The 15,172-nt window shown below is 39.5% G+C and overlaps 1 protein-coding gene across 1 annotated transcript in view; it reads left to right on the top strand.

Moving 5' to 3' along the window:
* The window catches only part of MAP3K1 (mitogen-activated protein kinase kinase kinase 1), a 38,132-nt gene extending 23,744 nt beyond the window's left edge, over positions 1-14,388 (top strand). The window contains exons 6-20 of the mRNA XM_053448042.1: positions 80-228; positions 1,910-2,031; positions 3,710-3,791; positions 4,140-4,323; positions 4,606-4,884; positions 5,002-5,123; positions 5,474-5,565; positions 6,143-6,332; positions 6,480-7,755; positions 8,608-8,760; positions 9,135-9,297; positions 9,382-9,513; positions 11,437-11,579; positions 12,085-12,216; positions 12,863-14,388. Of these exons, the coding sequence (XP_053304017.1) occupies positions 80-228; positions 1,910-2,031; positions 3,710-3,791; positions 4,140-4,323; positions 4,606-4,884; positions 5,002-5,123; positions 5,474-5,565; positions 6,143-6,332; positions 6,480-7,755; positions 8,608-8,760; positions 9,135-9,297; positions 9,382-9,513; positions 11,437-11,579; positions 12,085-12,216; positions 12,863-13,012 (3,369 nt within the window). The 3' untranslated portion in view covers positions 13,013-14,388. The remainder of the gene's footprint in view (positions 1-79; positions 229-1,909; positions 2,032-3,709; positions 3,792-4,139; positions 4,324-4,605; positions 4,885-5,001; positions 5,124-5,473; positions 5,566-6,142; positions 6,333-6,479; positions 7,756-8,607; positions 8,761-9,134; positions 9,298-9,381; positions 9,514-11,436; positions 11,580-12,084; positions 12,217-12,862) is intronic.
* Positions 14,389-15,172: the final 784 nt, after the last annotated feature.

The following is a 15,172-nucleotide window of genomic DNA, read 5'->3' as shown; positions in this document are numbered from 1 at the left end:
CTAGTTTGGGTGGCTTAGCGTTGAGCTGTGTTTTTCTGTAAACGTATGAGATTTCACACCTGCTGTTTTCTTCTGTTAGGTTGAGAGTTTGTTCCAGAAATATCACAGTAGACGTAGCTCAAGGATCAAAGCTCCATCACGTAACACCATCCAGAAGTTTGTGTCACGCATGTCAAATTCTCATACATTGTCATCATCTACCACCTCAACATCTAGTTCAGATGCCAGGTTTGTACCTAGGAATTGGTGCTAAGATTTCAGAGTTTGTCTCCTTTATTTTCATTATTGACACAGAAACTAATAATAATGTAGAGACCCTCATGCATTATAAAATCAAACAATATACAAAATTAACAATAAATTGAACACAAATAAGATGTGATGGTACAGAATTATAGGGGGCCTGCGCTTGAGAGATTACAATCTTCTAGACATAAGGTGAAAGTTGAGGATGACCATAAACATGCTAGCAGCTGTAACGTCTTGCAGCTCGGATTTAACGGTTTTAGGCCAATCCATCTTTGCTATTTTTGATGACACGCTATATAAAATTATTATAGAAGAGTTATCAGATACGGTACAAAGGAGTAATGGAAACTAGTTAACCAGTAGGTTAACTGTTGCTTTCAGAACATTATACATTAGGCAGTACTGCATGTCCCTTTTTGTCAATTGTCACATTTGCTGGTCCAGAAGGCTAGCGTACCATTGGCACGCATCTTTGGTGACTGAGTTTAGCCCTGAATGGGCTGCTAGGAAAGGAAATGTTGGGAGCGTGTGAGCTTACAAATGTGAGTGAATTCCAGTGCTATTAAACCTTTTAGATTTTTTGTCCATGCGCACTGTTATGAATGCGGAATGCCTTTTATCAGTTTTCATCTGAGGAGCCTACAGTTGTTTTATTTAAGTGAAAATTAAGATTTATTAGCCAGTTGTATTGTATGCCATTTGATTGCATTGTTTTTATTAGTTTGACGTCTGTTAAGAATTTTATGTATAATTGAATATATTAAGTAATTGTGGTTTTCATAATTTTGCATGAGACATGTAGCTCTCTTGGAAGCGTGACTGATAACACTAATGACCATCATTCTTTTTAAAGGAGCACTTCAGCCCTATTTGCGTGTTAGATGCCCTTGTTGCACATAGTCCGGAGAAGGCCCTTTGTAGCCATGCTGGTTTTACCTGGGTTCAGTAAATGCAGCTGAGATGCGTCCTCCAATATGCAAGCTATAAAATGAGCTCTGACGTGTGTTTAAAAAATAAAAATACCGCTGTAGGGACTACAAGTTCCTTTTAAGGCAAATCTACCGGTATTATAACAAGAATAGATGTCAGGGATTCCATATAATAAAGTATCAGCCTTATTTAGGATGTTTGTTCTCTGAACCTAGACCTGGACACAAACTAGTTCAGTACGACAGAAACAAGAATAATAGACGTATTTTTGTTCCCAAATATTGCGTGTTGTGTGTGTGTGTATATGTACGTATATATATATATATGATAACATTCAATATTCCTGACATGTATGCAGTATTATGGGCCAGTTCCTACGTAATACAGCGCTGGAAAATTTGTGTGAAGTAGCCTCAAACTCTTTAAATAAGTCAGACTTGGCTCCATGCAGAAGAAGCTCTGCTGCTTTGTGATTTTTAGGGAGTTTAAATGTTCTCATCCTGCCAAACTTAAGTTGAGTGCGGCAACTCCACTGGAAAGACAAAGTCTTGGTAATACCTATAAAACTAACCAGATCACCAGCACTGTTGTGACACTTTCTATTCCTTGTAATGGAGTGATATTCCACTTGACTATTTTAAACCATCTGGCACTGAATTAGTTAAGTACACCTAATATATCCAAAGTACATGAAACTGATAGTTTTTGTGCATTTCTTCTTATTTGGCAGCTTGAAGGATGAAGAGGAGCAGATGTGCCCCATCTGTTTGCTGGGCATGCTGGATGAGGAAAGCCTGATAGTATGTGAAGAAGGCTGCCGAAACAAGCTGCACCATCACTGCATGTCAATTTGTACGTCACCCGCCGCCATACTGCATGACATTCACGGCCACGGTCATCTAATAATCGCGTAGATGTCAGGTTTTTACTTTGCGTTACTACCGGCACCTAGGGGACTTTTTCACTGCTATGCGAGACCCAGTGAGCATAATTAGAGCTTTCGCCTCTGTGTGAATTGGGGGTAATTTCAAAATATTACTGGGGGATAAAGCCCTGGGTAATGTGACAGCTTTTTACATTCAGTGAACATTGTTTTGGTATTTATTTACTAAAGCAGGCGTTGACAGGAGATTTATGGTTGCAACTCTCTAAATTATCTAAACTTTTATAAATTTCTGTTCAAAAATCACTGAGCGTCTCCTGCATGGTGTGTTCAGTAGGTGTCTCCAAGGAACTTTCATATTTGATATTTGCTTTGTACAGAACGGCTTCTGAGCAGACGCTCGTTGGGATTGGCCCTTTATCATGTAAAATGAAGCGAGGGAGAACAAACTTCAAATCTCCTGCCAACTTCCTCGTTGGTGAATAAAACCTTACCTACAGCTAAAACGATGATTAAAACACTTAAAATGATAAATAATAACCATTGCACAACTATATACACTTTAAAAAGTGTAGAAATATAATAAAACGCAAGCTTCAATAGGCTTGTTGATCGTTTACAATTGAATACCTTTTTTTTAATCTCAAATGCAATGCAACATCTGTTGCAGACGTTCAGATTTTTAGAAATGTTGTATTTTGTTGCAATGCTGCCTCCAAGTGGACATGGCTATAAAATAACTTATAAAATTCACAGATTCAGCATCCTTACACTCAGTATATAGAATATAGCAGTCAAAATAAAATACCTTCTATGTCAACATGGGGATGATTTAAAAACAAAATACAAAACTAAGGTACTGAGCCATGAAGATAAGGACTTTGTTTCCGTACGCTGTGTTATATGAGCTCTGCCGCTTGTATATGCCGGTACATATCGCCTTCTCAGATTTACAAGCACGGCTCGGCCAGCTGTATTTTGGTTGACCGCTCTCATCAATATAGGTGATCTGCTCAAAAGTGGCTCATGTAACAGTGGCTGAGGAACCGTTGTCCTGCCCTATGTAGAGAATTTGCAGTTGAAGTACAAATTGGACGCACAAATAGGATAATGTCGGTATATTGCTGGATCTGCTTTTGTTAGCATCGGGATATCTAGGTCAATGTCTTTTGCAATCGCTCGCCGACATCTGTGCTGCGTTGATGAGTTTACATAACGTATACAGAGAGCTCTAACCAGCACTAATTACAAGACGTGAATTCTCTGATCTACTAAACATCTGCAGCAGTAGCTTTAAAAGTCAGGGGGTGACATGTCAAATTCAGCAGATATATTTATTTAAAGGTAAATGTAACTTGTAATTATAGTAAACTTTTAGATTTTCCATGGATAATGGTGGACGGTCTGTTAACATAACACTAGTGCAAGACTCTTCACCCCAAGGAGCAGCTGGAGCTCTGTTTCAAGTCTTTAGCATCTTGCATTGCCTTCATTAAAGTTTACTGGTCTGTGTTTGGGTGTTGAGCGTGCTCAGTTTTATCATTTTCTTGTATTAGAACTATCAAGTAGATGTTGCTAAAGGCAGTTGGTGTACTCTGTGCTGCTCGCTGAGGCTGCTGTATGTATTTAAATGTCTCTATATTGCAGGGGCTGAGGAGTGCAGAAGAAACAGGGAGCCCCTGATTTGTCCGCTTTGTCGTTCAAAGTGGAGGTCACAGGATTTCCACAGGTAGGTATAATGAGAGATCTTTATGTGGGGCATCTTGTTTGTAAGTTCAGAAGCAAGACTTAACATTATATCCATGCTTCATTGTGTAGAATAAAAGTACATTTTAAGTACCCATCTCACCTACCTTACCTACGACTTCTTTAAAAAACTTTACTGAAATATTAGGCTAACCAATAAGCTCCCTGTATCTTACTTTTTGGTGTGAAACATGGTGCAATGCCCATCAACAAACCCCATCTCCCAAAGTTACCTGCTCCGGAGGCTTGAGTGCATCACTGATTGAAGAAGGAAAATAAAAGTTCCAGACTGCCTCTTTTTAATACAGTTTGTGTTTTTTGTATTTTGTAGCCATGAGTTACCTGGTCCTGTGGATTCTCCTCCCGTCCATCGTGCTGTTCAGCAACCATCTCTACAACAACCGTCTACAGCTGGGTCCCAAAGAAGGTCACAGGACTCCAACTTAAACCTGACACATTATGGAGTCCAGCAAATTCCCTCTGCCTACAAGAGCATGGCTGAGCCATGGATTCAGGTATCTTGGCTACGTGTAAAATCTTGAGGGATTCGCTTGGGCTCAGTTTACTGTTTGTAGTCTTTGTTTACCATCTAATGTCCTGCCTTTTCAGAAATAGGGATAGTGTGGTCGGGTTATGTTAGGCAGCTCGTGGGCAGTAGTTCTTCAATACCCAAATTTCTACTTACTTAGATGTATCTACTGCTACTAGACTGTGTATATATCATATAGAGCTAGGGATGCACATGCATCCTATAGTAATTTATACCAAATAACATCAATATTGTTTTTGTTTTTCAGGTGTTCGGCATGGAGTTGGTGGGCTGTTTGTTTTCTCGCAACTGGAATATTAGAGAAATGGCCTTGCGCCGTCTTTCACATGATGTCAGCGGAGCCCTTCTCTTAGCAAATGGTGAAAGCACTGGAAATTCAGGCAGTGGGGGTACCCCTAGTGCCCCACAGGCTGCTAGTGGCTCATCTCAATCCAGTATCTCAGGGGATGTTGTGGTGGAAGCATGCTGCAGCGTACTGTCTATGGTGTGCGCTGACCCCGTCTACAAAGTGTATGTCGCTGCTTTAGTAAGTATCAGCGCTTTACTTTCATATCTCGTTTCTTTGTACCAGCTTCCCTGTGATTAAAGCTAAACATAGACTCATGAGCTTCGGCCAGTAGTAACTTTGTCCACTCTTTTCTAGAAAACCCTACGAGCCATGTTGGTGTATACTCCCTGCCATACGCCAGCGGAAAGAAAAAAACTGCAACGACTTCTCAACCCTGTGGTGGAAACCATCTTGGTCAAGTGTGCAGATGCCAACAGGTACAGCAGTATGCAAAGGATGAATACTGTCAAAAATATTGTCTTAATTAAAGCAGCCTTTATTATGGTGAGGTGCGGGGAAGCACAGGAATTCAGGGCAGAAAGTTAATGGTTATGGATGTTCCCCCGTCATTTACAGAGAATTTGACTGCAGATAACAACCATTCTATCCATCCTGCCCATTTACCAGTAAAGAAAAATACTTATACTTTCAAGTATCTCCCAAAAAAAATGTACACATACTAGAAAACAAGCAATAGTTACATGTAGGTTTAGTTAATTGACTTTAGATAGGATCTGTGCTTTTGAATGAAGACAGATGACCATTAAATCTTGTCTGACCCCTGCAGCCGGACAAGCCAACTTTCAGTGTCAACGTTGTTGGAGCTATGCAAAGGGCAAGCTGGAGAGTTGGCGGTCGGAAGAGAAATACTCAAATCTGGTAAATTATTGCTTTTTTTTTATTTCTTGATGGTTTTGTGCGTCTCAAAATAAACCAAATCGCTAACAAAAGAAAAACTGGAGAAATGGGTAGAACTAATTATAAGACATACTCACCCAGGCATATATTTTGCATAAATATATATTGCCTTGTGACTTGTTTATATTACACACAGACAAGTGTGTCCATTCTAATTAATTAAAGGTACACAATCTTAAAGAACACATTGTCCTATGAAACTTGAGCCGTAGACTGTTATTTTTACGTTTTAATCTTATATATCTGACATTTCATAAACCTATAGCATGTTAACTGCAGGATGTAGGATTACTTTTTCACTTTCACACCTATTCACGCTTCAAATCTTGCATTTAAACAGCAGTATGTTAACATTATTATATTACAGTATTATTCTTGATTAGTGTTATTGACCCATGACTAATGATCCATAAACTATTATATATATATATATATAAAATATATGGGAAATGTTTATCTTGGTTAACAACGTTTTTATGAAGCATGTATAAGCAATATGTATATGTTTGGGTTTTTCTCTTCTTTTTTTCCCTGTCAGGTTCCATTGGAATTGGTGGCGTTGACTATGTCCTAAACTGTATTCTCGCCACCCAAACAGAAGCTACCAACTGGCAGGCCCTTCTCGGCCGTCTGTGTCTAATTGACAGACTTCTTCTGGAGTTTCCTGCTGAGTTTTATCCTCACATTATCAGCGGAGAGGTTTTGCAGGCTGATGCAGCAGTGGAAAGGTATTGGGGAAAACGCGATGGAAGAATATGACATTGGATTTACGTAAAGATGCCGCGAACATTGTACATTCCTGTTAAATGAATGATATTGTGATAACGAACCACTTTAAGAATGTATGTTCATTATTGTCCCCTCTCACTTCACAGGTATAAGAACCTGCTGTCCTTGTTAAATTTTGCCTTGCAATCTATTGACAATTCACATTCGATGGTGGGGAAGCTGTCACGCAGGGTGTTCTTAAGTGCAGCGAGAATGGTTGCAAGAGTTCCTCATGTGTACGTCAAATTGCTGGATATGTTAAGTGCAACCAGTTCAACACATTACATCCGCATGCGGAGACGTCTAATGGCGATCGCTGAAGAGATGGACATTGTCGATGTTATCCAACAGGGTCTTGAAGATGCTCAGGCCTTTGAACACCGCAGAGAAGCATTTGTGCAGCCTTCTGCCCCTGCCAACTCCCCAGTAATCTCACAAAATAATTCCCCCGAAAATACTATGCAGCTATCAAGGAAAGTGGGCAGAGATCGTTGTGACTCAAAATCTGATTCCAGCCCGGAGGATTTACGCGATGAACTGGAAGTCATGTCCTTAGGACTAAGTTTGTCCTCTGTAACAAATGAGCAACCAAAGCCTGCTGTTCAAACAAAACGTAGACCACCGAGTCAGTGCTTGAACTCTCAGTCTTCCGCTCACCCCCATTCCCTTTTCCAAACTTTGCCTTCTCCCACTTCTACTCCTTCTGTGCCAGCTGGTCCTGGCACAGACGCCACAAAACCTAAACCTCAGGCTTTTACACCCTCTAAATTGTCTTCTGCTTCCCCCCAAACGCAGAGGAAGTTTTCACTTCAAATACAAAAGCACTATTCAGGAAGTAAGGAGCCCGATAAACTTTCTCCTGTTTTCACTCAAGCAAGACCATTACCATCTCATCAAATACACCGGCCAAAGCCATCTCGACCAACAATCGGTGACAACATGGGGAAAACAGGAGAAACTCCAAAAGCCCATATGACTCTTGACTTGAATGTTTCACACTGTGAAAACTGCGGTAATAACATGAATGCAGTTATACCAAGTGATGACACGGTGTTCACACCTGTGGAGGAAAAGTGCAGACTGGACGCCAACACAGAGCTCAATTCTAGCATGGAGGACCTTCTGGAGGCTTCAAATTCAGCATGTGATAGCACCGTCACCTTCAAGTCTGAAGTTGCTGTACTTTCTACTGAGAAAGCAGAGGTTGATAACACTTACAAAGATGATGTTAGCCATAATCAGAAATGCAAGGAGAAAATGGAAGCGGAGGAAGAAGAAGCTCTAGCCGTTGTTTTGGCAATGTCCGCCTCCCAGGATGCCTTGCCAGTTATACCCCAGCTGCAGGTTCAAAATGGGGAGGACATTATTATAATTCAGCAGGATGTAAGTTTGCATTTTCTTGATACTTTTTAACGTACATCTATCAGAGCCGGTGTGTTAGGATATAGTAAATGTATTACATTTGAACAAATTTATAAGAATAACCTTGGAAAGCTAATTCTTCTTATTTTGATCTTACTACCCCTTGTAGTATAGAGTTATAGTAGGTGGGGGTTGACACGGTCTGGATGTGACCATGAAGCATTATTTTCATGTCTCTTTTTGCAACTCAGGAGTTTGCTGATAAGAATAATGTGGCCCATCTTATCTTCCCATTTCTTTTTCATGCGTGTTTAAATCCCCTCACTGTATTAACAGCTGTTCTACTTATCTACCACCCCCTTGGTGAAGTAAAACTTAAGTATTTCACATGGAAGCCTCTGACGCTCTACGTTTAGAATGATTTCTCCTCCTTTGAAATTTACTTGTACTTTCGTTGTATGCATCCCTGTTTTCTCTCCTCCGAGGTATCTATTCTTTCTTGATCATTTTTAACCTGCAAACCGTTCCTAGTTTATTCACTAATCAATGAGTTTAAATCAAATATTTCATCTCATAAGTTCAAATAAGCAGTCTTAATTTTAATGGAATTTTAATAGTCATTAAATAGCTGTAGTTGGTATAGTCATGGGAATAATAATGCTTCTTCTGTAAACCAAAATTATGGAGAGAAACATCCATGTCACTAAAGTGCTATGTATTTTAGAATACTTCATGCAGAAACTTTGCTAACTAAGACTTCATTATGGTCCACATACCAGCTGGAAGGTTTATTTTTTACTTTTTATATTTTCACTTAAAGCTTATCTTTTTCATTTCTTTTGAACTTGTAATGTTTTTAATGTTTTTTGACAGACTCCGGAGACCCTGCCTGGACATACCAAAGCAAAACATCATTACAGGGAGGAGGTGGAGTGGCTAAAAGGCCAGCAGATCGGCTTAGGGGCTTTTTCTTCCTGCTATCAAGCTCAGGATGTCGGAACTGGAACATTAATGGCCGTTAAACAGGTGACTTTTGATTTAGCTTTTTTTGCGTATAAAGAAACAGTCATTCAGTGGAGTAAATACTTTTCACTATCCAGCTTTACTACCCTACCTTTTCTTTTGTGTATTATTGTGTATAGGCTATAATGTGTATAATGCCTAGCCTTCAATTTACTTTCCAGTAAGCAACTAAAGTAATGTATTCGTTTGCCGAGCCCATTTGGCGGTACACAATGGCTTAGGCATTTGCAGTGGACGTTCCCTTCTGTTAGGCAGTTGCCAAATGGGAAAGGCTTCTAATCCTATGTGTAGATAAATGTACCCTAAATGAAAATGTTCCACTAAATTTGCCATAAAAGTGGATTTTTAACTGTTTTTTGAATGTCCATGTTTGATAGGTAACCTACGTGCGGAATACTTCAGCCGAGCAAGGAGAGGTAGTTGAGGCTCTCAGAGAAGAAATAAGGATGATGAACCACCTATCTCACCCTAATATTATTAGAATGTTAGGTGCTACATGTGAAAAGAGCAACTACAACCTGTTCATTGAATGGATGGCAGGTAAGAGCCATCTGCATTATGGAATAAAGTGAGGAAGTAATGATTATTTTCTGAGAATTAATTGGCACCACATCTTTCCTCCAGGTGGTTCTGTTGCCCACCTGCTGAGTAAATATGGAGCATTTAAGGAAACTGTAATCATTAACTACACTGAGCAGCTCCTGCGTGGCCTATCATACCTGCACGAGAACCAGATCATTCACAGAGACATAAAAGGTATGAATCGCCAGGCTGTGTGTAATAGTGCCCTATAGTTTCTCAAAGTGATCCCCTTCTTGGAGGCAATTTAATTGACCACACACACACAACCATGTCTATTTGTACTACCTCTTTTTTTTTATCTTAACATTTGGGGGACGCAGGGAGTCCTACTATAATACATGCATTGTGTAAAAAAAAAAAAAAAGCACATTAGTAATTTGTGAGCGCGTAGATTTTTCAGGGACACATGTTTTTCCAGATCCTAAATTCATATTTCTCTGCACATCTGTTCAATATTGCATTGTTGTTAGAGTGTGATTGGTATCAGTCTAGGCATAAGTAGGTCTATGTTTGGACTTGACTGTATAGTTAGAGTAAGCCCCAAAAGATCTCAAAGGGGAGACATTGCGCACAAGAAGAGATTGAGAACAACTCAACTGAAAACTCAACTTAATAGCCTGCCATATAGAACCTCTGTGGTTGTTGGTTCCCTTGTGCTGAGGGCGTTTGCCTTGCATTTGAGTTCTGGACCCGATATTTCTGGAGATTTTTCCTTTCAAATGCCACTATGGACTAAAGCTTGACACATCCTAGTGGGACATGCTATTAAGTTGCTTTCTGTTCTTGTATGCGCTTTTGTGAATAAACTGCTTGTTTCAGGTCCTGCCACAACTGACTAGATTTTTGCCAAGAATCTTAAGAAAATTCTTGTTGTTCAACCTTTCTGTCATTGATGTTCTGGATCATTAGCAGGCTGACAGATAATAATGATGATCATAATCTCTTGTAAGATTCACTGATACAACGCAAATAATGAAGAAAAGCACCCTTAACCACTTTGCAACCTTAAGACTATTACATCCTATAATACAGACCCTAGATGACAGAGGACGTGATAGTATGTCATATGGGTTTCACACCGGCAGGAAATGGGGATCGGAGTGTCTTTTGACAGCCTGGGGTCTGCCATGTCAGCAACAGCTAGTATTGCTAGCTTTCCTGCTGACCAATCCCTCAGGAATAAGAAAAAAAATTACCTGAAAGTTGGTGCATTCTCTGCTGGCAGTGTCAGTCTTGGGCTCAACAGCGCAGGCAATGGAGCCCTGCTTACTGATCGCCCTGTGATCAGCAGCAGTAGGGATCAAAGTGAAAAGAGTGAGAAGCTGTTTCTCTTCAATAATATTTTAAAAAAATTAGTTAAAAATGAATGTTAAACAGGCTGTAGTGGTACCCATGGCATCATAAGGGGTACCATCAAGTTGCAAAATAGATCCTGAAAGTCTTTAAAGGCTTATTAATCAACATAAATTATTACAGAGATAATTTAAAAGTTGATAAAAATGTTTTCTGTGAGGGAGCATTTTGCTATGAAATTTAAAACGTGCATGTGAGATTCTATTCAGAAGCTGGACATAAATTTGTAGAGGAAATTCTAAGTAAAAGTGGCAGAATATGCAAAAAAACAGAAAAAAGCTCGGATGGCTTAGGGTGAAAAATCTCTGTCACAAAGGGGTTAAATCATGACCCTGTGATGTTTGACAACTAGCTTGAGCCTGGTAATGGGGAAAGCATAGTTTTCTTTTTCTTTTTTCCAGGTGCGGGTCCTATATTCTGTACATAGAACAGTTTAGGACTCCTGCAATGCGCTGTTAATTTTTGATTATCTTTTCACACGTGAAGCGTGCGTGTTTGATTACTTTGCCCGTACAAACAAATGAAACCAGAGCCAGACTTTGGTGGTGTTTGTTTTCTTGGGCATCCTCTATACAAAGCCAGACAGGACTTTTCCCAGCTGTTTGTTAGACAATGCTTAACCACAAGTCCTAGTTCATGGGAATCACACTGCTTGCCTAGACTTTAAAATAACCTGGTAAAGTTTATTAAAGCTGATTGCTTCGGGAATGAAAGATTAAAGCTGAGTGCTCGCTCTTTTTCTAGGCGCCAATCTACTCATTGACAGCACTGGGCAGCGGCTGCGAATTGCAGATTTTGGAGCCGCAGCTCGGCTCGCATCAAAGGGCACTGGCGCTGGGGAATTTCAGGGACAGCTACTGGGAACCATTGCATTCATGGCACCAGAGGTAAGTCTGATAGCGAAATAGAATCAGAGACCAAATCGGCTTTAGGTGCTTAGTGTTCTTCCCCTGCTGATTAAATGACTGAGGATGACCTTAAAGGGATAGTTTAGTGCCCCATACAGCCCACACAATGAGGAATCCAGTACTAAAATATACAAAATATCTTCATGAGAAACCAGAACACAGCCTTTCTTGAACACTGACTGGAAAAGCGCTCTTGTTGAAATTAATGGGAATGCCTTCTGCGCATGTGCTGGGCGTCTCATTAAAGTGCCTGTGATGACTGCAGAGTCCCTTAAGTAGTTACACATTTCAAAAATAAATGTGAGATCTACAAAAAAAATGTTCAATTCCATTTTAGCAATTCCTCAAACATCAAAGATGACTTGTGGAACCTCGGGTCCCATGAATATCAGCTACCTTTTGGTTTCTTAAGCTGTGGTAGGATGTACGGTGGATGAACTGTAAAAGTGAGCCTCTTTTCCTATTTTTTCCTCTGCTTTTGTAGGTGCTTCGGGGGCAGCAGTATGGAAGAAGCTGTGATGTGTGGAGTGTTGGCTGCAGCATTATTGAGATGTCTTGTGCCAAACCACCGTGGAATGCAGAAAAGCACTCTAATCACCTTGCTCTCATATTCAAGGTAAGAGCCAAAGCGGGTCTCGTCCTTAAATATATTAGATGTATATGGGGTTATAAAAGGTTTATTATTTCAACCGGTTGTAAGCAATTCTGTTACAATTTATATGGCGTACTGTCACAGGTAGTCTGAAGGACATGCAGGTCAGCAGGCTTTTTTTTCTGCCCCTTATTTTTTGGCTTTTGATAAACCTGGCACAGGGGTTGAGAGGAGCAGTTGCTCAACTAGGAAACCTGGTCAAACAATTGCAAGCCTGTCTTGTGTTTTAATGAGCCAGGCAATACGTACCTTTAGAGTTCTGTATAATAGACTAAGATGTTGAGAACTGTTTATGGTACTCATGAACCAGAAGAAATCCTCAGAAGAAAGAAGAGCTTCTATATGTATATGTGTATATATGTATGTAATATATATATTACACAAAGTTTTTGTCTTGCCAAATTCATTTTTTTTTTTTTTTAGTAAATGGACATGTACAATACACAAATATAGTTATATATATATATATATATATATATCTTTAATTGTCTTTTGTTCGTGTTGTGGCATTTTGTAGTGACAGGCTTACACGTGGATATCTTGGAAGAAGGTGTTTGTGTGTGTTTTGTATATATATATGTAAAAATAACTGAAAATGTTATTATTTTAGATTGCAAGTGCCACAACCGCTCCAACAATCCCACCGCACCTTTCTCCTGGTCTGCGTGATGTGACCCTGCGGTGTTTGGAGCTTCAGCCGCAAGACAGACCTCCTTCGAGGGAGCTGCTGAAACACCCCGTCTTTCGAATAAAGTGGTAGAAGAAACTGTAAAAGGAGAAGACTTTAAAAGAATAATTGCTACTGATTGCAGAGACAATGGGTCCTGCTGAAATGCAGCAGCGTGTCCTGTTTATCAGCCGTGGTGATAGGCCCGGTATAGAGCATCCCTGTCCTGTGCATGACAACTCAAAACCTTCAGACGAGGATTATATTTCTAGCTGAAATATACAGCACATATTTTTGACAAACTGTGCCTTTTGGAAGTCCCCTAAAATTGAAAGAAAAAGTTATTCTTTCCCTTCATTGTGCTTCAAAAACACACATATATTCTATTCAGTGTATTAGAACCTACAGAAACGTGTGCATGTCAGGAGGCATCTGGCGCATGTGTTCTCTGTGGATGTGTGCACAGTATATGATGTATGTGCAAAGTAGTGTTTAGAAGCCTCCTTTAAGAGATGTCGTCATGGGGCGAGGGAATACTGTTTGAGCTCCTGGTTCTTGTTTTGCAGGAGATCCCGATACAAGGCCATCAAGTTTTTGCAATGTGTAAATACTGTCCACACTGTGTCCCGCAGCTGTTTCTATGAGGCGGCTCTGACTTTCCACATCTGTACTTTGATGCTGGCGCATTCATTCTTCTCTTGCATCATAACAATTTGGGTCCCCCCCCCCTCAAAAAATGGATTCATCTATTTTTGTGATTTCTGTCATTTGTATTATTTGGATAGGGCTTTGTTTGCTTCACCTGTTGCATCCTTCTGCAAAAATACAAAGCAGGCATAATTGTTAATGTTCTGGAACATTCAGGATTTTTTTATTCTATTGTGTAGCTTTTTAAGTTGTAGGTTCCAAACCAAATCAAACGCATTTTACATAATCACGTTTTATGTACTTTTTAAATTGATTTCTGCGGGTTTCCTTGTGTTGTACATTATGAGTAGGATGTGGCTGTTATGCAATTGAGCACTTTGGGTGCCTGTGAGGGTAACCATTGCGTTGCCAGCCTTGCCGACACTCAAAGGGTTAAGTGTAAAAAAAGAAAAAGACAAAAAAACTACTTGAAAGTGTATTTCTACATTGGGAGGACTGTTGTGCATCACTCAGCGTCGCGTTAAATGCTTCTTGCGTCTATTCAGCGGGTGATGCTTTTCGTGTTCAATTTTAAGCATTCTATTTTTAAATAGTTTTCCTGTTATTTTATGCATGGCAACTTAAATTAAAAGGCAGCTGGTGCATTGCTTTCTTTTCTTTCGGTTAGATTTTCAATCAAAAATGGCTTGTTTTGTATTTAACTCATTGGAAGCCGGTTAGTTTGTTGCACATTGAAAAAATACACGATTATTCCAAAACTCAGGATGAAAGAGATAATAAAATAAGCTATTGTGCATGTAATAAAAATGTACTATTAAGAAGTTGGAATTTTTTCCTTGCATCTAAAAAAAATAAATAAAAAGATGCAAATAACCCTGAAACATGCCTAACACCGAGGTGTTAAATGTGAACGTCAAGTCGATGAAATCCAGCATTCCTTATTGTGTGACAGGCAAGCAAGTTCCAAAGAGTTAAACTGTTCCTAAATGTGAAATTTGGTAGCTCTAACTGTATTGTACTTGACTATTATGCCACGGCATAAACCTGATTTATTTTTATTTCTTTCCTTAAGTCTTACTGTTATTGTCATGCTGCCATTGTTGCTTCTTATGCGTTCTTGTTTCGCATACTGGAAGATTGGTCTTTGTAATGAATAATGCTTCTCCTTACAGAACTGAACCTCATCTGATCAGTGTTATAACTTGATTCCTACGCTTCAAACTCTCTTCCATGTTGCTGTCACCCTTGTCTCCTTCAGCTTGCTGGCAATTGTGGTGTTTTCTCTTTATGCATATTGTGTTGTAATCTTATTTCTTTGGATCAAAGCTGGACTGAATACCTGTATAATTGTGTTTTTTATTTTGTGATGTCCTTTAACGTTATTTGGTACTCTTCTTAAGTTGTAAATAATGTCTACTGCTGTTTATTCCAGTCTCGACTACCTCAGGTGTCCTTTTAGATTTTTTTTTTTCTTCTTCTACCAAAGTTCACTTTCACAATGAGACTATTATTTGCTGTATGATTCCTAAGATTTCCAGGGCTCGAGGGCTAATCTTTTAGCTCCTTACTGTGCAAGCAAATGTTGCAGAAATCTCTGGGTTAAGA

Source organism: Spea bombifrons, chromosome 1 (assembly GCF_027358695.1).
Source record: "Spea bombifrons isolate aSpeBom1 chromosome 1, aSpeBom1.2.pri, whole genome shotgun sequence".
Classification (NCBI taxonomy): domain Eukaryota; kingdom Metazoa; phylum Chordata; class Amphibia; order Anura; family Pelobatidae; genus Spea; species Spea bombifrons.
Note: the sequence above shows the minus strand (reverse complement) of the source record. Positions and strands in the feature narration are given on the sequence as shown.